This window comes from Pseudopodoces humilis, chromosome 10 (assembly GCF_049639895.1).
Source record: "Pseudopodoces humilis isolate 2021_Gansu_Grassland_sample_001 chromosome 10, ASM4963989v1, whole genome shotgun sequence".
NCBI lineage: Eukaryota > Metazoa > Chordata > Aves > Passeriformes > Paridae > Pseudopodoces > Pseudopodoces humilis.
In genome coordinates, this window is record NC_142209.1 from 23,919,783 (window position 1) to 23,943,910 (window position 24,128).

The 24,128-nt window shown below is 42.8% G+C and overlaps 1 protein-coding gene across 1 annotated transcript in view; it reads right to left on the reverse strand.

Moving 5' to 3' along the window:
- Positions 1 to 1,020: 1,020 nt before the first annotated feature.
- Positions 1,021 to 24,128, reverse strand: part of TRABD2B (TraB domain containing 2B) — a 265,011-nt gene continuing 241,903 nt past the window's right edge. The window contains exons 6-7 of the mRNA XM_005521136.3: positions 21,312 to 21,581; positions 1,021 to 2,069 (exon numbers count right to left, since the gene is read on the reverse strand). Coding sequence (XP_005521193.2) covers positions 1,847 to 2,069; positions 21,312 to 21,581 — 493 coding nt within the window. The 3' untranslated portion in view covers positions 1,021 to 1,846. The remainder of the gene's footprint in view (positions 2,070 to 21,311; positions 21,582 to 24,128) is intronic.

The window sequence follows — 24,128 nt, forward strand, 5'->3', positions numbered from 1 at the left end:
CCTGTATTGTCCCTGGCCTCTGCAAGGCAATGGGCTGGGAGGCATGATGGAAATGCTCAGTATTCCACCATGAAACCCTGTGATTTTTGCAGTCTAGTTACTTTCTAACTTACTTTCCTAAAATAAATGGTATGAAACGAGCAAACTGAATTCTGAACTCTCTCTGACTGCAGACTCTTGCAGATTGCATGGAATCATCTGCAGCTCCAGAGACCAGGCTGTAGGGCTGCTGGGAAACTTACAGGGTTGTTTCAGCCAGAATTTTATCAGTAATGTTATCATAATTTTCGTCATTATCTTTTTTCCAAGGTGAAGAAGCACTGCTTTTCCATAAAGAAAAGCTTGTATTGTATTTTTCTGATTTTGAGACTTCTTTTCTAAATTAGATTATTTCATCACATAGTTTTGATTTTTGGTTTGTAGATGACTTAGAAAAAAACCCATTATTTCAACCAAAACTCATTTTCTGAACTCTTGTATCCAAAGAGACTTTTCATCATGTTCTGGTGGTGAAAAAACATCTACATGCCTTTTTAAACATAATAACTTTTAAGATGGCACCAGGTTTTTTCCCCCCATAGATGATATAAATCTCATTCCTCAACAACAGCTCTTTGGATGGGTAGCATATTTTTCAGTGAGGGTAAGGTGTCATAACTTTTCCATCTAAGTCAGGTACTATAGCCTAAAAATGGAAAAATGTTCTGAATGTCTCATGGGGGTTAGTTTGATTCCTGTGGTGTTGAGCAGATTTTGGACAAGACATTATTATTTCAGCACAGGGATATAGGCTCTATCAGCTCATGGCAGCAAGAGAAAAAGGAAAGTGTAGATGTTTTTTGCTTCCAGGTTGTCCATGGGCATTAATATAACTGATACAAAGGAGTTCTATAGATTAACAGGACACTACATCTTTATAACCTATAGAAACACCGAGCTCTCTTCTCATTTATGCTAGAAAAGGTTGTAGGCTTATGCTTATATAAAATGAGGAAGAGAAGAAAATAATTCCAAGTAGGATTATTCCAGACTTTAAAAGCAATTTTTTATTAAGAAAAAGGTCTCTTAATTTGTGTTAGCTGGTGAATTAATCCCAGGGCAAAGAGGGAACCTGGTGATTTCCAAAGAAGTAAAATAGTTTAGTTAAAGAAAACGGGGGGAATGTAGAGGATTATCCTGACTAATGACTTACTAAATCATGTAAAAATAACTGTGATTTTAGATTGTGGCAGCTAATGAGTTAAGAATGTGCTTATTTTTCCAATGGGAACAGGCCCCAGAGAGCAGGATCTGCTTTATTCAGAGTAAGCTATACTAATGAGACAAAAGAAGTAAAATAAAGAAGTTCAGCAGAAATGTACTTATTGGACAGTTGCTGTAAAATGTAATGGTTAAAGAAACAAAGAAAGCATTCATTTGGTGTCAGTTCAGACATCTGCAGAGTTATCAGAAAACAAATATAGAAAATATTAATTTATCTGTTTCACCATCGCTACAGATTAATAGGGATGTTATTAACATATACAACAAGAAAAATAAGTTTACCAGTTGAATAAATACATTTTTTCTTTTTCTTTTTTTTTCTTTATATGAACATGTATATTTTACAAAACCCCATAGCACTATGGGAAATAAAGATCCTTCTACAAAAAGAAGATGTAAGTCAGTGTTACAATAAAGCTTTAGAGTTTCAAAATGTATCTGGGCAAAGAGACAAAATCAGCTAGAAGGCACTACTGAGTCACTGAGAAGGTCCAGCTTGGAACTGTTGCTGTCTTAAACTCCAATTCATTCATAAATTATCTCTCTTCTCTATTCCAGGGGATTGGATGCAATACTAATGTGGTCAGGAGGGCTGCAGTAGGTTCAGAAGAAAAGAAGCTATGGCCATGCAGAGAGGAAATGTTACTGATGGCCATGAAAGGCTGGCTGGGGCTGAGCTCGTGGGCTGGGGCTGGGATGGGCGGTCGGGACGTGGCCTCTGATCCAGCTGGTTGGAAATCCAGATGGGAGGTTTGACTGTGATGTAGCCATTGGTTATCCTGATATAGGAAGGCAACGTGGTGGTGCTAAAAGAAAACACAAGACAAGGAAATTAAACAGGAGAACCCTTATCTCTGCTCTGTGAATTGTCATCCCAAGTAGTAGCAACCACAATGGCAATTCCAATTATTGCTGTTATTATTATTATTGCTTGCACACATGAGACACCAGGGAGAGAGCCAGACTGATAACTGCGATGATGTGGAAACAGCTCTGATCCAGGATGCCCCTCAGCTCCTGGCTGCTGCCAAAATACAGCCAAAGCAGGGACTGCTCTTAATGTATCTGACTTACTGCACTCCATTTTTGAGCATCCATTATGGCCAGCATCAGAGATTGTGCTAAATGTGTCCTTGTGCTGACCCAGGGTGACCTCGTTCTTTTGTCCCTTCTTCCCACCAAAGGTCTCCAAACTTGCCATGTCTCAGTGACATGTCTAATTCACCATGAACCTCATACTGAGTCCAGAGGGTCCCAAACACATTCCTTCCCTGTTTCAAAAGCCTTACGGAACTTCCCAGGATCCCCTTACACAACTGATAACCTTGAGCACAGGAGAGCAAGCAGGTTCATCTCTTTTCCTGCCTTTATGCCATTTTGGATCAAATCACAAAGCCAAAACCAGGCTCAGTCACTGTTAGGTTTCCCTGACTGTGGATTTGCCTCAATAGCAGTATGATTGCTTATTGATTGTAGCTTGAGTTAGTACTTTGATTTGAATTTGCAGGTTGGAATTCATCATGACTCCCAAGACACGGGAGGTCAAAAAGGTCAATTTACGATTGATTTGGAAGTTTAAGTTGTAATCTCCATTTCATAAAGTGCCCCCATTGCATCCATTATTGGATGATCCATAATCCACCAGTTGTCAGGGAGCAGCACAACCAAGCATGCAAACTGCACAGGGTGGATTTTGGACTTAAACCCAAGACATTCTGCAGAGGAGTGAGGAGAAATATGGCAAGCTCCTCTGAAAAAAAGATGTGACGCTAATACCTGAAAAGTCTCTAAATCTTCCATAAAGGGGATTTGGAGGCACTGAAAATGACCCTCATATAACTTTTTAATGGGGTAAGAAGCTATGCAGTCCCATAAATATTTAGCTATAGTATCCAAGATCTTGACCTTGGAAGAAAAAGGTTGTGTCTTGCATAATATAAGATAAAAGGAGTAACATCTTACTTCAGATTCATGCACACAAACAGAATTTAGAAGGACTAAGGGCTTTTGTCTTTTTCTGCCCAAGCAATACCAAGATAGATTTTAGCTGAGATGCTTCAAATGCGCAGAGTCAATCACAGACTGAGAAGATCAGAGCCCACCCAGAAGGGGGCATTGGTCAACATCAAATCCCATGGACAATCCCTGCACATTACACATCACCCTGAGTTTTGGGAGAAGTCACTTCATTTCTTCCCTCATCCTTTATACTGTCACCAAAGCTTCTGGGTGGGATAGTTATTCTGCAGCTAGAAGTGACCTAAATTAATGTGCAATGAATTAGAGTAAAAAGAGAAGGCAGTCTTCAATTAAAGACACAGGAATTGCTTCATGGGAGCAGACAATCCATCTAACCAGTATTAGGATTCTGACACTGAGGAGCAGTGCTTGCTCCAGAGCAACAAACTGCTGTGAACAGAGAACTCTGAAATCAAGGCTTGTTGGACAAAGTTCTCTGAATTCCCACAGTGAGTGATTGGTTTATGTCTTGAAGGGATGACCTAAGACACACAGCTTTAGAGTTTCAGCTATATTGCATCAAAACTGCTGCAGTCATTTAACACAAAGAGCTGGTGTGTGATAAACTCCTGCTGCTGTTCCCAATCTGCTTGGCAGGAATGGCACTGGATTAGGCACTGTGTGGCCAAGCTCCTGTAACATAACATCAGCATGAACAGCCTTCTCACAGTGAACACAAAGCATCACTAAAGCAAACTTCTCACAAAAAGAGGTACTACATACTCTGAGTAATCCAACACAAATGCAGTCATGCTTCAATTTCTCATCCAGATCTCATTTATCCTGCTCAGTGATGATGTGGTGCACAGGCCTGGCACTGACAGTGGGATCACAACTTGGGTTTTTCCCCTATACCTGGTTTTCCTAAGGTAAGCATAGGTAGGTGTTTGTCCTCATCTTTTGGTACTGATTGTCACGTTACAGAACTGCAAAACTTTGCCCTGAATTAAATTTTAAACTACAAGGAGGGTCTGATTTTAAATTTTAATTAAAAAAACCCAAATCACCAAAATGCCATTCAGATTTCCAGTTTGTGTGTATCCTGCTCTTGACACATTCTATGAGCTTGATCCTCCAGTGAGATTTAAGTTTCCCTTGCACAAACTGCCTTTCTACTCCTCAGGTTTGTTCTGTGCACACAGGCTGGCCAGGGAACCTGTAAAAGCATCACAAGCCCACTCATCAGCAAGCTACATCTAAGAGACTCCTCCAGCAGTCTTAAATCAACATTTTATGCCTCTGTATGATGTTTCTGTGCTCTAGTTAACTTTCATAAGTGTTTTGGTTTTGCTTCTTGGGGGGATTTTTTTTTTTGTTGTTGTTTGGTTAGTTTTTGTTGATTTTCTTTTCTCCCTTATTCAAAGACCTGAGAATTGTTGACCACTTCTCCTTAGTTAATGAGGTTATTTCCTGTTTTCAAGACATTACATTTTTATAAAAGCATTCCTTTTAAGATAGAAAGATACTGTTAGGTGGGGTTGTTTGTTTTCAAAAACTCCTTGAGTGCTTTACAAGAGAAGAACAGTGTGTTTCCACTAATGTGTACAAAGCATTTGCTAATAGCAAATGAACCACAGTTTATCCATACAAAACATTTTCTTAATGTACTTTTAGCTGACTGCCAAGGTGGTTTAGAGATATTTAAGGAGAATTATCCCTTTTACCAAATGCTACAAGTCCTTGTAAATCCTCTGCTCCCAGTTTGTAACTAGGCTGTTTCTGTAGCAAATGGGGAGAGAAACCTTTGCAGAAGCTGGTCCACCTCATTCCAGTGCAGGTCTCTAGGGTATCTTACTCTTGCTCAGGGTCTTTCACTTCCTAGGAGTTACAGAGGGGCCCTGGACAGCCAGGTTGGATTATAACCTAATCTTAGAGGTGGCCCTGGTGTCAGGAGATGACTTCTGCAAACTCCCTCTGAGCACGTTTGCATGTGCATGGAGGATCTCACTGACCCTCGGACATTCCACTAAGGATGAAGCAGAGTCCCCTGAACTCAACCAGAAACCTTCCTTGGGGAGGGTTTGAGCATTCCTGAAATGAACATAGATAATAAAATGAATGAAATGAACATAGAGAATAAAAATTAATCACAGAACAGTGGGATAATAATTTAAATTATTATCACGTCTTCTTTTGCCAGACCAGCATATTCTATATTTCAGCCTTTTGTGTCTGATAAAAATATCTTTAATAAAACATTACACATGATCTGTGGTTAACAGGCAACCACTGGCTCTGCTGTTCATACCTCTCTTTTTTGCTTCTGTGTATGGGATTGTTTTAAAAACTTGGAAGACTCCAGGTACGATTTAGCCAAATGACCTGCGGTATCATATTCATGAGCTTGTTCTTTTGATCAGATAATAGGGCAGTTTTTCAAATCAGTGCATTACTCATACATTGTCTTACCATCATTAGAATGTGTAAAACTTTCCCCAAAAATGGGGCCTCAGGCACAGGCTTTGTGCACAGATTCTACTGAATGCAATTACATGATTCAAGTCCTCTAAGCTGGGGGTGTGCTGAAGCACCTTGATGATTTGGGAGCATTTTAAAGCTGAAAAATAAAACAAACACACAAGCAATCTGTTGAGGGAATTTCTGCTCTGATTTGTCTTGGGAGGACTTTGAAGGGAGCTCACAAACTAATTTTTAGCATGACTCGGTTCATCCATGTAGGCAGGGTTCATCTGACCAAAAGGGGCCACAGCAGAAGGACACAGGTTAGGACCAGGAGAATCTTTCTGGCACATCTGCCCCAGACACAGGAAGATGATCTAAACCCCTCCTGACATTTATGTCTCATCCAGTCTCTAAAAACCAGTGATAATGGTAGCAATTGCACAGTCTGTCCAGACATCCATCCCAGCATTTCACCATTTCTGACTCCCAGAATTACTGCCTAATGTTTCACCAAATCTCCCTTGCTACAGTGTAACCTCATGACTTGTCCTGTCCCCATGGACAGGTTCATTCCTCTCCTCGTCTCAGCAGCCTTTCACATATTTTGAAGATTTAACCACATTTCACCTCAGCCTTCTCTTTTTTAAACTATTCCCTCCACCTTTCTTTGCAGGTCCTCAAGTGCTTTCCCTCTATCCTTTCCTCTGCTCTGCCCTGGCTCTGATCCATGTCCTCTCTGGAATGAGATGCTCCAAACTGGAAACAGTATGCCTAGGTGAGATCCCACCAGCCCTGTGCTTGGTGCAGCAGGTACCACTGCCCCTATGTCTGCAAAGTGCATGAAAAACAGGCAGTCTCCAAGAGGACAGACAGTGTTGGCACTGCTTTTTGCCCCCAATGTCCAAACCACCATTATGGTCCCAGGAACTCTTCTGAAGCTCATGGAAAACTGATGGTTCTCTGAGGGGGTGAGGACCAACCCAATTATCCTGATATTTCTATCCATTTTTGAGCTGTTGCTGTGCCTTGGTCCCAACATGGTTCTGTTCAGGGTGGAGGAAGTAATCCTTTCAAGTATAACTTACAAAGTGTTTGGGGATTTTTCTGGATCAAAGGAGCTATGTAAACACAAGACAACTATTTTTAATAAATGTAAGCAAATGTTGACTCAGACAGCCTTTCTTACAATAGCATCTGATGAAAGAAGCTAGATTGAAACCTGAAAAATGCATGTTTCAATTGAAAACCTAAAAAGCTAGTAAAGTGAAAGAAAATTTTTGAGTAAATACAAGAGTGACTGTTTTGCATTTGTGATTTGATGTTAACCTTATGATGGCTAGGGGTTTTCTTAAGTGATATTAAGCATATGCTTCCTGTTTCTTTTCAAACAAAATTTGCCCTACTTTTTTTTCCCCCCTTTTTATTTAATGAACAGATGTGAAAGGGCTGATCACATTATTTTTTCTGGTGATCAGAAATAATGTTCTGCAAGTGAAGACAATTATTCTTGGAACTAACCAGGCCTATTTATGTCACCAAAATTTATTCATCAAGATTTGAAAAATACATCTGCTTAAAGCGCTGGGACCAACCCGTTGCAGTCTGTAAATGAGCTGGCTGGCAAGGAATCTGACCACACATTTGAAGGAAAAGAATAGGTGCTCAACCAAGAGTTAACAAGAGTATATTGGGGGGTAAAAAATCAACTAGAAAAATGTCAAAAGGATTTAACTTTGAAAACAACTAGAGTAGCCTCTTAGAGGGAACATGAAATCTCCTTCTCCTGAAATGTTCATATTATTTCATGTGTTTCTGGAAGGGATTCTTTAGATCAACACAACTCTGTTCCCCCCATCTATCTCTTCATCATTACCTTCCTTACAGACACTGTTCTTGCAGTGTCCTTACAGACACTGAGAGATAAATCCTGCAGGATGCTGAGTCCTGTGGTCCCAGATGAGCAGGACTGTGAGCTCACAAGTGCTTCCAGCAGTAGTATTCACATACCTACAACTCAACACATCCTAAAGCCCTTTGTGGGACCAAGGCCAAGAGGCTCATGCTTTCACAAGGTTCAATTCCTTAAAAAAAAAAAAATAATCCAACCTGGATATGATCAGGGAATCCGGTTTTTGGTCCAGAGGAGGCCACTGCTTATTTGCAGTAGTGCAGTGAACTGCCTTAAGTGAGTAAGCACTACCACGTGCTGGTTTGGGGCCAGCAGAGATCTGGCATGAGCCAAAGAAGAGCCTTCTCCATGCTATTTTTTGGTTATTTTTTGGTTACCCCAGTGTCACTGGGAGCCTGGATCTCTGGCTGTGCCCCACAGTGCAAGCTCTCTGTGAGCAGCACAGCCCCAGCCACGTGATGGACACGGGTCAGCAGCAGCACCGGGAGCATTTCCACAGCCCTCCACTGTCCATCTGAGCTCTCCTTCTGGTGAGACTCAAATGGGAGCCATCTCCATCTGAGAGCAGCATCCAGTTCTGATTCTGCCTTTTTACAGTGCTCTGGCTCCTCTGGAGAGTGACACTGAGCAATTCCCCTTGTTGAAGTGGGCACCTGTGAGCCTCCCTGCTGTGCAGAGGCAGAGGACAGTGCAAATACCCTGGCAGAGGTGTAATCCCCCACCCTGCTTGTTGTTAGGACATCTGCCATGGCTCATCTCTAGGAGAAAGGATAGGATGCCAAGGGATCCACCAGGCAGTGGCTGTGAAAGCTGTGAGCAGCATGCCATGATCACGAGCCACACTGTCACCAGGTATTGAAATGCAGCTGGGTAGGACATTGCACACAAGGATGGGATCCTAAATGTGACACTGAAGAGAATCACAGGCAGTCCTTCATCTGACCTGGCCTGTAGTAGGATTTAAAAGGTGGCATTAATTGTGGCTATGCCATGCAGGCTTGTAGCCAGAGCTATTCAGCTGTCTTCCTGCTACAGTTTATAGGGAACAAGACATCTCCAGAGGACAACCTTTTCCCCACAGAGGCATGTCTCCAAGGCTGGTGAGATGAGCTGCTTCTAAAGATCTCTATCTCTGAAATTCAGGTCTCCTGAATCCCAACCAAGCTCTGGCCCCACTGGGGGCTCTGACAGGTAGGGATGTGTTCCCAAATTGGGTTTGGACAGCAGGGTGGGGAAGAGGAAAACTGCTGATTCTGCAGTGTAAAAAGCAGCTGCTGGTGGGACACAGCTGCAGTCCCCAGCACCAGGCAGAGCAGGGCTGCAGCTGCTGTCTCTTCCATGGGGTCTTGGCTCCAGGGTTTGACACGAAGGAGGAAAAGGTGGCTCACTTGATCAGGGGCTCCAGGGGGGCCATGATGGTGTAAGCAGGAGGAATCTCAATGCTGAACTGCAGCTGAGATTCCTCTTGTGCAGGTTTGGGGCCCTCTCAGGATGGGCTGTGGGCTGGAAAAGATTTGGTTTTTATCCCCAAGTCACCCACTGAGGAACCATCAAAACCTCATTAAATCACTTTACTGCTACGACTCCCCTGACTCTGCTCTGAGTCAGGACCTCAGAGCCTTGGTGTGACACCAGCAGCATTAACACAACCTGAAGTGTTTTGCAGGCTCTCGCTCTGATTTGCAGGTCCCTGTGGCTCAGGCCACCTGCAAAACATCTCTGTGATGACAAATTCAGCCCTGGAGAGACACTGACCTGCATCCTAAAGCCACAGGTGGGTCATGTCTTTAGGCAAAGTGGATCATCTGCTGTGGGGCCAGAGGAGGGGACAGGGATGGGAGGGGACAGGGATGGGAGGGGACAGGGGTGCATGGGGCAGTGGGGATTGCTGCATCTGAGACAGGGAAAGGGGGCTTTGCTGTCACAGCAATGCAGCCCGAGGGCTGGGGAACACAGCAAGGCAAAGGTGGATGCATCCAGCAGGTAGGGAATGAGCAGGTGAGAAACAGCTCCAGCACAGCCCAAGGGCCCTTTTCTGAGGTGAACTTCCAGTTTGTGGGAAGGATTCCTGCACCTCACGGTCGGATTTAGCTTTTCCCACCCCCAGAGGAGACTGTGCATGGCCCTTCTCAATGTCCCAACCCAGAGTCCTTTAGGAAATCCTAGTGAATACAAATCCTGCATCCACACCTGTGGCTGTGGCAGAATCAGGCCTCCTGCTCCTTTCCAGAAGGCTGCAGAATGGTGTAAAAACACAGAATGTTGTAAAAAACCAATAACCTTTGAAGCACACCCTCTGAGTAATTACCCCATTCCCATCTAATGACTAAAAGATGTTATATTCCTCTCTGATATGGCAACAACAAAGATTTTGACCTTATTAAAACCAGCCCATCAGGAAACTACATGTCATCCTTAAAAAAAAAAAAAAGAAGCCAAAAAAGAGGTAAAAAAGAAATTAAATTCTTTAAAATCCCAGTGAACAGTAATTCAAGATACTGTAGCTGAAGACTCATGATTTGTAGTAGTGTCTGGGTGGTCTGAGACAGGAGATGACAGCATTAGCTCTTTCCTTTGCCCTTCTAAGAAATGCTTTGATGATTCTCTAATATCCTAAGAATATCCCCTGTGATTCTGGAGTGGGACGAGGCAATCACAGAGCCAGGATAATGCATCCCAGTTTTACCCTGGTCCTGCTAAGGGAGGATAGCTCAGAGCCCTTTGTTCCAGCAGCTCTGCACTGACATCTGAGCCAGGATGTGCTCATAGTGATGTGGGCTCCAAACCATCCCCAAACTCTCCCCCACCCACTGCACACATCTGGCTGTGTACCTGATTTGTGTGTGCAATTAAAGCTCTCATCATCACAGCTCAAATAACCACGGACGTGTTCCACTGCTCCTTGGACAGATAATGACTGCATTACTGCAGCCAAAGGAAGCAAGAACATCAAGGGCACAAACACAGATGGGCTTAGCATTGGAAAAACCCTGCCAGTGAAAATTTTTGGGCAACCTGCTGATACACATCACATAAGGAGTTAATTTGATGGAGCTGCAACCAGGTGCTTTTGAACCAAATCCCAAGCATGAACAGAATATCTGTTTTCTGCCTGTATTTTGCAAACTGCCTTCTCTTACCAATACAGCCCCACATGCAAAACAATTTATATTTTTGGGGTGGTCAAAACTGTAATCCATATTTTACATCTTGGGCTCAACCTTTCAATTAATTAGAACCAGAGTGACTCTCTCTGCCCTTTCCTCTGTGTACTCAAGTGTTTGTTTGGCATTGTGTGGGCCCTATGGCTCAAATATATTTTGCAGATGCACAGAATTAACCATGCATGTTTAGATGTGCTTGGGGAACACATACATTCATAGAGAAGTATATACTTGACCCTGTCACTTTTTTTGTTAAATACTGTAAAAGACATCGACTTTCCCCTCCAGATTTTAAAATGTTTTAGAATAGGTGGTAGTGGGGAAATACCCAACATATCCTGTCAAATTAAGTATTTTTTTGGAGACTGCTCTCTAAGATAAAATTATTTCAGCTACAAAGATGTCTGTGCAATGTATTAAGAAGCAGAATGAACAACCAAAATATAAACTAGCTTAAATGGATGTCCAATATACTGCATTTTTCCGCTTGATTTTAATTTTCTTTTTCCTTCTCCCTGTTCTTTTTCCATCTCCACATAACAGTTTTTCTCTTTGCTTAGTCTGTATCACATTTTTCTTTCTAATTCACTGGGCTCACTTTCTTCCTCACTGCTTGTATTTTTCCAGTGTCTTTCTTAGTAAGAATAATTAAGGTTGGGTCAGATCTTTGAACCTGTTTGTTTGGAGCAGTATCAAACTGTATTGAGCTTGTACCACTGAATAAAAGCACCAGCCTCTTTTTCTTGCCAATAGACTCACTTATAAAATTTAAAAAAACCAGTTCACAGAACACATCTACCAGAAACATTGAAGTGCTGCTCTGGTCACAAGGTTTGGGTTCCTCGTGCTGCTGGCAAAGCAGATTCAGTGACAGCAGTCACAGCACAAACTCCTTTTCCTCAAGCACTTCCAAACCCTCTGAAAGCCTGGAGATGCCATCAGTGGCTCATAAAAAGCTGCTTGCTGGCCTGCAGGGCTGGAAGGACTGAAAAACCTTTCCCTGCCAGGTGTCACAACCCAGACCCTGAAGTGTCTCTGCAGATCTGAGCTTCTGAGAGCGTGGTCTGCAGCACGTCTCTGCATGGTTCTGCCATGGAGGCATCCCTAGCACCCAGCAGCTCCCAGGCACTAAGCCTGGCTCCCTCAGGCCCCAGGTATAAAGCTCACTTTGTTCAGTTATGTTATTCAGGAATTGCGAAGAGGTGATCTGAGCGAAACCTGAATTTGGCCTGGCATTTTCATAATTGCAGGAACCCGGCTTTTACAGCATTAAAACCATATGAATTCAAATAAATCCTACTTCTCCTTCATCCCAGTGAGTAACTGGACTTAGACCAAAGCTGCCCTTTGGGATCCTGCTGCGTTTCCAGCCCGCAGCACACCCCACGCTCCTGGGAGTGTAAGGGAATCCAATTTCCTCCTGATTCACTCCACAATGAATCTGTCTTATTAGATACCACAATATAACTGTGGTTAAACCCCTCCTATAAAGCAGCTGCCCACCACAATAGTAATGTGGCCTTACTCCCTGTCATACTTTTCCTCACTTCATTTTCCAGGGCATGAAACTCACTAATCAGAAGGGGAATAGCAGAACCAGAAATAAATCCCATATCCCTTACCTTTTTCCTCTGGGCTAGCACTGACAGCGTTGTGTGTTTGCACTTCCCCTGAATTTTAAAGCCTTTTCTCTTTCTTTATGGTAAATCACTGGTAGATGATTTTTTAAAATATTTTATGGATTTTATATAACTCTGCTAAGAGGAACAGCAGATTTGCAATTTTCAGGGCTTAAGATACTGCTGGATATGTAGGTTACTCAAATAAAAAATTCCAACTTGGGGCTGTGGCATTTGAGCAGGTTTATTCTGGCATTTTTTCCCCTCGCCAAAGAAAAATCCTCTGTATCCAGAATTGCAATACAGGGAGTACAGGTGCTTTACTACCCATTCACGTGTCTGAGGAATCCAACTCAGCCTGGGCATGAGCCCATTCAGCCCTTTTTAATGTCTGCAACTGCAGTCAGCCTTGAGTTAACACAAACCACACTCCTCACCCACCCTAAACTGCAGGGTAAATGTGCTACTGGGTGTTGAATTTTCTCTGCCTGTTAAACCAGATAACTTATTTTTCAGCTGAGTGAACACGAGGAGTTTTGTAGAGCTGTGTTAAAATGCAGCTCAGGTTTAGAGGAATTACCTGAGGCTACTGAGTGCATTTTCCCATCTTCTCTTTTTGATAAGAGCCAGATAACTTTTATTTTTGTGTGTGTGTGTGCAATAGATGATATGCCATGAGGAGTCATTGTTAAAGACTCCAAGAAGCCAATGCTCAGAACATCTGGCTAGTGAAAGCCCTGGACATGGAAAATATAAATGTCAAGGCTCATATTTATAAATTGGAAGGGCCATGACGACATCTGCTAACAAGCTTTCTTCCAGAGCCCGCTTGCTGTTCATGGTTATTCACAGGCAACAACAAAAACGTGCACGGATCACATGCACGGCCTGCCCTTCCTTTCAGGAACACACGCTCCAATAACACACAAATGCTCTGTTCTCACAACACAGAAATACAAGTGTTTGCAAACCTCACAGCAAAGCTCTTGCATACCAGACCACAGTGGGACACACACTGCTGGAACAGGCTAAAAATAGCTGGGGAAAAAGCCCTGCATGAACACAGAAGACAGTCAAACTCACTTAGCGTTAACTCCTTCAGTAAAATAAGCTCTCTCCTTTTCTGCCTCGCTCTACAGGAAGCACTTTGTACTACAAATCTAATCCTGAAGCCTTGTCTTTGTGACTGAGTAGTTGTGGATGGGAATCTCAAGACTTTAAACAAAGTCTAACCTACTTGACCATGGTAGCTCAACACTAACATTAAAACAAGCTACAGGTAAAAGAAATGTGATCCTACATTTGTAACCACAGGCACCTTTTCTTCAGTGCCAAAGAAGGGCATTTCTATGCCTGAGAAATATAAAATGTATCTAGTGCATGAGAATAAAGGTTTGGCTAATGACTTATTATTGTAGGTGTCTAGACCACAGTTTACCCCAACGCTCTTGGCCCTGGCCACCACCACAGAGGCTGCCCACGAGGCTGCCAAGTTGTCAAGAGAAGGAAAATCAGCAGTAGGAAGAGCCTGGACTGCTTTATGATATCCATGAATTTAGCAAAGAATGGATTCCATGCTGTCTGTCCGGTCTGCAGTACAGCTGGACACACATGAAAATGGAAGGAAAAGCAAAGAAGATGAAGTAACATGGAGGAGATGCACGTCCTGGTGAAAAAACGAAGGAGAAAGATGCCTAGCTCCGCCTCTCTCTTTCTGCAGCCTGCATTAATGTCAGGTGACAAAGATATAGGACAAGTGAGATGTCCCCATCTCAAAGAGATTGTGCTGAAGGCTGCAGGCTCCAAAATATCCCACTTTAATTGGCATGGATGGACTGCAGAGCAAAATGCAGTGTTTGTGTGATCCCAGCCTCCTGCAAAGTGAGCTCAGAGAGGTGGAGGTGAGTGCAGCAGGTGGAGATGCAGGAGGGGTCCCCTCCCAATCCTTTCTCCAGGGCCCATACAAGGATGTACAGCCAGAGTTTAAAAAGGCAGGTAGAAAGAGCACTGGAGAAAGAATATTTAAGCAGGAAATGGAGGAAGATGGAACTGAAAAGTTAACAGGTTGTAGAAGTCCTGTCAGTGGATGAGGAAATGAGGCTGCACTGGCTGAGAAACAGCACAACAAGTGGGGATCACAGAGGAAGAGATCATCTAAACTCAGATGCTGCTGCTTTTTGAAACTGAATCCTAGGAAAACATTCTGTTTGTGGTGCATCAGGCAGATCTTAGGCAGCTTAACAAAGTTAGCAGTTGCAGGGCTGTGTCCCATGCCCAGTCAGAAATACACCAAGCTGGGACAGATATAAATAGATACTACAGACTATCTTTACTCAACACATCTCAGATAAGAAGTAGAAAGCAAGCAAGAAAAAGAAAGCTCTTCATAGGCTCCATAAAACATTTTGCATTTTATTTTCAATCTTAATCAGCATTGAGGAGGAAAAAGCAGAAAGTGCTCTTGGATATCCAGTGCTGAAAAATACCTCATTGTTCAAAAATCCTGACTTGTGTGTTCCAATTTTGTTACTCCTTCGCCTTCAGAAATATGGATTTAATATTCATGAAGGATTTAAATTTCACTAAAATAAAATACCTAATGTATTACCAATAGAGAATTTGGTTCAATGAGACAAAACTTAAATCTATACACAAGTTATGTTTCCAAAAGACTTCTGTGTTCTTTAATGATTTTACTCTCAGGTATTTATAGCTTTCATTAAAACAGCATTTGCATACTGCTTCATATGAATTGGTTATACTGCTGCTGAGACACAAGCAATAGTGAAAGTAAACATGCAAGGCTTTTTCCTGTTTTTCTCTAATTTTATCTGTGTTTCATCCCACAGTAGCAGCACATTATTAAGAACAACAGAACAAAGTAAAACACATGGATCTTTTTGTGTGTTCAGCAGGTAAAAGTGAGGCTGTACATCTTTTCAGCCCCATCTGGAGGATAACAAATTAACTCTTTGACTTTACAAGGGGAAAGAAGTTATCAGTCATGGCCAGCTGACAGGGAAGGTCTATTAGCACAGAGATGCTATGGGTTTGGACATGAATGTCAGGACTTCCCGTCATTACTGAGATGCATTAGAGAGCTGTGTGCTGAGGCCAGGTTCCACAGCTTTAATTAATATATTCTGTGCACTCTGACCAACCTGATGATCCAAGAAACCTCAATAAAAACCATCTAGGGAAGGAGGATATGTCATCACCATATCATTTGTTACAGTCAGGAGATTTACCTCTTGTTTTCACTGTGCTGAGTTACACCGTGCTCCTATTTTACTTTCACTGGAGGGCTCGTGTACCTGGGGCTGTGCAAAGGGCATGATGACAGAACTGACAGAGCCAGGGCTTGTCTAAAGGAAGCACTGAGCCATCTGCTCACCTTAATGGGGGATCAGGTGGAAACAGGAAAAAACTGAGGGGAACATGCAGTATTCCCTACACTTGGCTCTCTGCTCAGGAGGAGCTCAGGATGCCTTCACACTCTGCTCAGAGGAGCTCAGGATGCCTTCACAAAGCAATCTGACATGTCTGAGAGAGGCAGGCAGTGCTGGGAGAAAGAAGGAATGACCGAGGCACTGCTAAACTGCCCTAAGTATCTTCTTCTGGACACTGTATATCCACCGGGGTTCAAAAAAACTGGGCAAACTAAGAGCAGAATTTAGGCCAGTTCAAGATATAAAGGTTCACCTTCCACAAAGGAACCAGGAGAGGGCATTCATCCAGGAGGTGTTCTGGGACCACTCCGTGTCACAGGAAGCTCTTGCACCCAAACTGACAAGCCCTGAGGTTCTTCTGATGACTGTAGATATTTGTATGCCACACCCTGGAGCCTGGGGGTCTCTGATAGGGACTGTGATCAGGAAAGATTCCCCAGAAGGAAATCCTTCCAGGAGAACATGAAGAAAATGACAGACAGAAATTCTGGAGGAAAGCCAAGGGGCCACACAACCCACTGAAGCTGCAGTCAGCAATGAGGTGGGACAAGGGAGGGAAGGTGGGACTCCCAGCACACCCACACTCCTGCTGCTCCCACAGGGAGACAGGTTCACCATGAGACAGAGAGCTCCTGAAGCTGTGTCCTCATCCCTGGCTGAACACAGGGCAAATAAATGCAAAGGTGGCACTGCTTCCTTGGCTGCAAGGCTGGAGGAGGCACTGATCCCCCTCCCCACGAGCATCAGGAGGCACTCCCTGAGCAGTGTCCTGACCAGGGAGGCAGACAGGGTAATTTAAACAAACAAGGCCCCAGTGATGGAAATTTCAAGCTCAAAGCTACCATATGGAGGGAAATCATCTGACCACAATTTACCTGTTAGACTTCAAAGGTGTCTAGGTCTCCTCTAAATAAAAGCAGTCTTTTCTTTAATGAAGTTAAGTACTGTATTTCAGCACCATGTGTTGTGAAAAGGAAGCAATTTGGATTAATTTACTGAAATTTACCTTTCAGATGCAGTTAAGTGGAATTAAAAGTTTGTCTGAATTGACAGAGTTCTGTTTTCCATCACTGCATTGTCTTGAAAGAAAGGATAACAGGCTAAGTGCTTAAATTCCATCCAAACTGATAAGGTTCACTCTGTACAGGCAAACTCAGTGTAGTTTATCATGTATTGTCTCCCTTCATCCATCACTGGCATACGTTTTTTTTTCCCCTAAAACAACTGCTCCTTCCAAAATAAATTGATATTTGTGATGCTATTGCATTCATCTGGGGTTGAATAGTCTGCACTGGGCTATCAGGGAGCTGCCATTTCTACTTACAGGGAGAATTCATTTCATTTCCCACTGATGGCAGCTTTTGCAGGGCTGAGCTTCCATCTGGGACAATAATTACTTCTTTCCTCTTCTGAGAACAATTCTTTTCCCTTAATTTCTTTCCTGGTGAAGTGTGTGTGTCCTTAGCTTCTTTCCAAACACCACCTTCACGCAGATCTCTTCCTTGGCAGTGGGAATTAACTTGCCCATTACATCCTTTCTACTTTTTTTCTTTCCCACCACTGCACTTCTCTCTCTCATATCCCCTAGCTGCCGTTGCTCTTTCTAAACCTCACCCCTCCCAGTTAATAACTCCCCTCCCTCCTTTTTCCCAGGAGCTTTCCTCTCTCCTTGCCTGAGGTCCCAGGATAACTCCCCCCAGCAGCTGGGAGAGGTTCTCTTTCTCCTGGGCTGGTTTTGTTGGTAACCTTGAACCATTTGCCTGCTACAACAAAGGTGCAATCCCGACCTGCCCTTCACTGACCACTCTGAAGCCTCAAAGGCATTTCTCTATTCTTTCAATTAACTGAGCCTCTTGTCATGAAAAGCCAGTGAATGATCTGTGATTAATTATTCATATTAGATGGGGAAGCCTAGCTAACACAGGAACAATGATACTCTCTATGCCAAACTGCAGCCTTGCAGCCTGAGGGTTTTGCCTCCCCTCCCTGCTGGATTTTGGCCATGGGAGATAGCCAGGGTTTGAGTTTTGTCTGAGTTCAAATTTCTCCCAAGGACAGACTTCAGATCTGCACATTTCTGCAAAATCAAGTAGTTGATGAAAAAAAAAAAATCTTGCTACTTGAAATCTCCATTTAATTTCAATTCTTGACAAGCCATTTCAAACAGAAACTGCAGTCAGGCAGGACTTTTTCAGTTTGTTTAGATTTTGGGGGAAGGAGGCAGAAGGGAGAGGAAACCACACATTTCATCAGCATTTTTTATATTTTAATAGCCTTCAGTGCAGCCAATTACCCAGGAGATCAGCAAATCTTAGCTCTGTCAAAGACAGGGAGGAGACAGAGCAGAAGCTTCCTCATCCTCCAGAGCAGTACTAACCCTCCAACACACAAATCTAAACACTGTCCACCCAGGGGTGCCAATTCCAATGCCTCAGCTGTTAAGACAGAACAAAAAGAAAAGGACAATCTCCAAGGTATAACTGAAAATAAATACTAATAATGATGTGTGGCATTAAATGATGACTCATTTTTCACGAGGCCATTTCAGATTGTAGCCATAACCTTGGATCAGACCCGAATGACTGTGAGAGCTGAAGTCTTAGTGGAACCATTAATTATGGATTTCCTGGCTTTTATAGGTTGGAGTCAGACCTTTGATGTTCCTTTAAGATTGTTCTCCTGCATTCATTTCCTTTGTTTCTGTGTTGGTAGCTTAAGAAAACACCCTAAGATTTCCATGGAAGTGTATGAGATTGCCTAGAAATGCGTAGTCCATAAAAGCCCTGCAATTCATGGCTCATAAAGTCCTCTAATCCATGGTCAATAAAGCTTTGGAAAAGAGCTGTATGAACCACAGTCATTTCACAGTTCAATGAGGTTCATACAGGAATCAATAACCTGGTTTAAATTCGCCTGGATTTGTCCTCCACCTGTATATTTCTCTTTGACTTTTCAGGTTGAAAGGCAGCTCCAACAGCTGAATTCTGGGGACCTCGCATGGAAACAATGAGCTTTATGCAGCTTTCCCCCCAAAAGCCATAACAAAGACCTAAATCCCTCTACTTTGTCTCAAAGGTGAACAATTCAAGTTTCAGGTGACAACTGGTGAGTTAGGGAACTGGAAAATAAACCATTTGGAAATAATGGGGCCATAGCTCAAGTTAATACTGAATGCAGAGACCTCAGTCCGTACAAAATATGGGGGACTCCAACTGAAGTGTATGAAAATGCACAATGGATTTTTGGGACAGGCCAGAGCCAGAACTCCCTAGGATACCAATTACCCTTCAACGATGAGTGCTAAGTCTCACTGCTGAAACATCACCGAGGCGATGCAAAGAAGTGCACATGTTTATCTCCTGCACAGGTAACACTCCATTGCCTGTAAGTTCAGCCACCCTGCTTGATTCCTCCCAAAAATGATCACCATACAAGGCCTGGTCACAGACACACATTTCTGCTCTTTTCTTGCCGATCAGAAAGGAACCAGTTAGAGAGAGCTCACTCTTTATTGCTTTGTGCAGGGTCCAGCTAGCAATTAATGCTGATGAAACCCAACTGCCAAAAGCACAATATGCAGCAGCTGGTTTATGAAAATTGAGACTCCATCCAATTTATGGAGAAACCAGAGCTGGTTGTGAGTCTCTGATTTAGTGAACTTGTATTTTTTTGTGTTTTGTATTTTTTGTTTTGCTTCGTTTCCAGGAAAACACCAGAAGTTACTCCAGAACTGTAGAAGCACTAAAACCATCTGAAAGCACTAAGGCAGGCTTCCCTTCTTCCAGCCTTCCCTTATTTCTAGGCCTGTGATCTCCCACTAATATCTCCCTGGGATCTTTCAGCAAGGCAGGCAACACACAGTGTCTGCTTCATCACCAGCGTGGTGGGAGCGGAAACTTGAGTTTCCTTATCCCAATCTCCAGCCTTATGAAATGGAAATAGAGGGATAAAAGGCTTTGATTCAGATGAAATCTTACAGGAGCCCAGAGAAAATAATTTAATTCTAACCTTCGAAACTACCTCTTAAGTATCTTTCCTAGGAGTATTTAATAAAACCAGCAAAAGGTGCATAAGCACCACTTTAAGCTCCCACATTTCCACTGCCAGTATCCAATATCCTTTCTGGATAGATAGGATAGGGGTAGGAGGACTGTGCCCAAGTGCCAGGCTCCCACCAGATCTATTTAAGAACCTCACTTGTACAACACGTGAGGAACTGGACCACTTGTGAAATGCTGGGACATTATGGGACACCACAAGTCAGCACCCCCCAGGCAGAGGGACAGAAAATTCCCTCATATTTGAGGCACTCAGCTATGGTGAACCAAATGCCACTTAGTTCATGCTTAAACATCCTCTGTGGAGGGGATCCAACCACTGAATACACTTTAAAAATATATGAATCCTTCTTACAAGGCTGGCACTGACCTCAGAAACAGCCTTATTACATTAATATGCACCACCTTAATAGCAACCCTTACATCATTCACCCTGAGAAAACAATAAACTACAAAAAATGAGGTAACTGCTCCATTAAAAATAAACATAATAATAATAAAAAAACCCTGAAAACACAAATATGTGAAGTTTTTTTTCTTAGCAAATGGAGAAGCCCCTGAGAGACCTGCAAGGAATTTAGGTCCTATGAAAATAGGAATATGTAATGCTCAAAGACAATCATTATATGTGTAGGTGAGCAGCCAGCTCCCAACATATTACTTAGTTCCTTTTGCTTGTTAGAAGATCAATAAACATTGTGGCTGTTTATCTGCCCATGAATTGGCCTGGATAAAGGCACTAAGCTTTAAAGGTGGGAGAATAAATTGCTCAGGAATCCTAAAAGCACACTTTGAGAAGCCCTGGTCAAACATGAAAGCTCTTATTCAAACACTGAATGGGAGTTTTTAACCTCAGACCAAGATTGGAACAGCCAGGGAAAAGTGCCTACCTCCATTCTCTTCACATAGAGGATTTAGTTAAGTACTTCATTTTGTTTCAGTTTACTATTTTCAATGCAGTCTGAGATGTTAAAACATTTCAGCCCCACAGCAGTTAAGAAGGTTGAAAGTCAGATTTGTCAGAATCTTAAAAACTCTCAGGATACTCTGTATGGTTGGAAAATGGGCTGAAAACTGCTAGTACAGATAGGAAAAGAATTATTGGAAGAAAAAGGATGAGCACAGAGTATTTTCTATTGTTGTTCTTTTCCTGTTTTTTATGCTGACAAGTCTTTGTTTTTGTGTATTTTAAATATTTTAAGCATTAACATTTTTTTCCTCTTTACTTTTTGATCAAGCATGCCTATGAGCATGCCTATTTTCCTCCTAGTTCTTCATGAGGCAACAAAAACACCATCTCACTCCCTATGTCTCCCAGCTAGCTTTTATCCAACCCTCCCCATGGTGTAATCAACAAGAACTGGGATCTGCAAAGAGCATCGAGTCAGGAGCCAGCAGGAAGAGGACAGGGACCAGCCATGACTCACCTGTCTTCTATCCGAACCCAGAGGTCATTGAACTGCCTCTGGCGATGGTGTTTGTGCTGCTTCTTGTGCCATTTCTTCTGCCTGCCAAACTCCTCCAGCTGGCTGATGCTGTCAGGCAACAAGAGGTGAGGAGACAGGCTGTCTTCTTCGTCCATCTGCTGCGGCTTCAGGGAAGGAGATGCCAGTGGGACCTGCTCAGAAAGCTGGACAGGAGGCAGGGCTGTCACTGAGGGTCCCTCCAAGGCTGGGCTTGTCTTTGCTGTCCTTGAACTGCAAAACACAGTGTTTAAATATGAGTAAAGGAGGAAGGGTGCCAAAACAAAGGTGAAAGCAGAAGACTGCACTGCTTGGTGGGTGCCCCTGACTGCTGAGGAGGTGCACAAGGCCTTTGCTCTGGGGCAGCAAGTAAAGACAGCACTGTCATTTCCTAGGAAGCTTTCAAGTAAACACTTAACTGAAAAACGGGGAAAAGGCAACAGATACTCTGTGGCTGTTTTCTGGCATTTCAATGACTTCTTAGAGTCTGTGGTGGGGGTCAATGACTCCCCTGCTGGGCTGAAGGTCAAATGACAAAATTCTCTCCAAGCTGGCAAAGGACTCTGTTTGAGGGAAACAGATACCTGAAGAGGAGACGATCTTAAATTAACAAGACAACACAAGTTATCATCTCTTTTTTCTTTTTTTTTTTCCCCAACTTTGTATATCATCTGCAGAAAACAAGTAATTGTTTTAACTGCGACAAGAATTATGTCTCCTCATCCAGTCAGGATTGGGGACAATCCTAGGCTGACAACAGAAACATGGAATCATGGAAGCTTGGCAGCTGGTATGGGAGATGTGAGACCTGAACTCCAGCAGGTAATGACGAAAAAAGGGGTAAATGACCTGTCCACAGCCTCCTTGAAACAATTCTGCCAGAGCTCTTCAATCCTGTCTGAAATATTACCACCTTTTTGTACATGACTGGAATGATGCAGAAAAAGACCTTTTATTTTCATCTTCTAGAGTTTCACTGATTTTAGAGTAAAGTCAATATAAACTCTCTCCTTTGGTATGCAGCCATGTGAACTTATTGTGAGCTAAGATAGCTGCAACAAAAATCTAATAAACCAGGACTGACATAAAGTTATTTTTCCCCCCTAACTTCAGTAGAAGTTCATATTGAGTCTTAATTGCAAGAAATTTTCCTGTCCCTGGGATGGGCCAATGAGTTGTATGCACAGAAAATGGGAGAGAATTAATAGGCAATATGAAGCTGTGGTCTGCAAAACTATTTCTATTACATGGATGCTATGACTTTTATGACAGAAACAATTAAAGCCACGTGAAAAATTTTGCCTCCTGAGTGAAACCAGTAAGACATTTTAATGAAAAAGTAATAAAAAATCCTAAACTTCATTGGTGACAATGTACAAAATGTGCCGCAAGTGAAACCACATGTTTCATTTATGGAACATTTTGTTCTCTTCCAAAAAAGTCACATCCACTACTAATGGAAGCTTTTTTTTTCCTTTTTGACTTTCTTGAAGTCTGTTACAATACCAGTCTTGATGGTCACCTCTATTTCCACTGCATTGTGTTTCATCCAAAAGTCCTTCCAACACCTACTGTTAATTAATTATTGTTACTGTGAGGCTCACTGGCAAATACTACAGTAATCGTCACTTGTAGCCAACATTCATGAAGTTCTTCAGAGATCATACAACAGATAGAGAAAAAACAGAAAGCTTTCTAAAACTAATTCTAAAATTCTTCATTGTTGGCTTTATTAATAAAACACACAAGAAAATCCCTTTTTTTTCTTCTTTTCCGAAGCATTCAGCCTCCCAGCGAGTCCTTTCCAAGCTCATTCATACTCACTCCATGCTCTATTTTATATCACAGATCTGCCAGTTCTCAATTGTTTTCCCCATTAAGACATTCTTTCATGTTTCATGTTGAGGGTGAGTTTTCCCCAGTGCAGCAATTTCCTTTGAGAGCTCTTGGTGCTCTCCAGGATCTTTAAGATTTCCTCAGCTATGGCACAGGCTCATGGCTGAAGCAAAGGCGCCTCCAGACTCACGTAAATGAAGAGAAGCTCACATTGAAATGAAGATGTTTGCACTGGGGGGTCTCTCAGGCCACACTGGAGAGTTCTCAATTTTTATCAACATCCAAACCCAGCCATTTATCAGCTTGGAGGATAACACAGTGTGGACTTGGACAGAAGAGCTTAGGCAGGTAGGGAGGACCTGGATGAAGAACCTACAGACACCATGGGTGGGTCCTGAGATGGCAGCAGAGACCAGAGGGTGTCAGGAAGCCACTGGAACTGAGCTGTGGCCAAGATTTCTGTTCCCATGGACTTCTCTGTGCCTCATGCTCTGTCCAGCCAGTAACTCCCCAGGATGCTGCAGGAAGGAGCAGCCCCCCTGTGCCAGCTCAAGGCTGGGGCTGCCCTTTGATTCCTTGAGTGGTTTTAGGGATATCTGAACACGCACTTTCCACCTTTTAACACCTACCATTTTCTTACATGTGTTTACCTTGCTCTGAGCTCCCTGTAAACTGGAACCAGTAGAGAGGTGTTTTTATGGGTTGAGATTTTACAAACCACTTAAGACGACTGGCAGCTCCCTTCTTATTAAAATTAATGACTATGGGCATCAAAATCCCAGTGGTGGCTTTGAAAGTCTCTGGCTTAATTGTTTCCACTGCCATCACATGAGCCACAGGTTGTAAACTTGATATTTCAGAACATTCTTTGGGAAGAGAATAAATAAACACTGGAGAAACGTTAAAATGCTGTAACCTAAAGAGGGTTATAAACTAACCACCAGC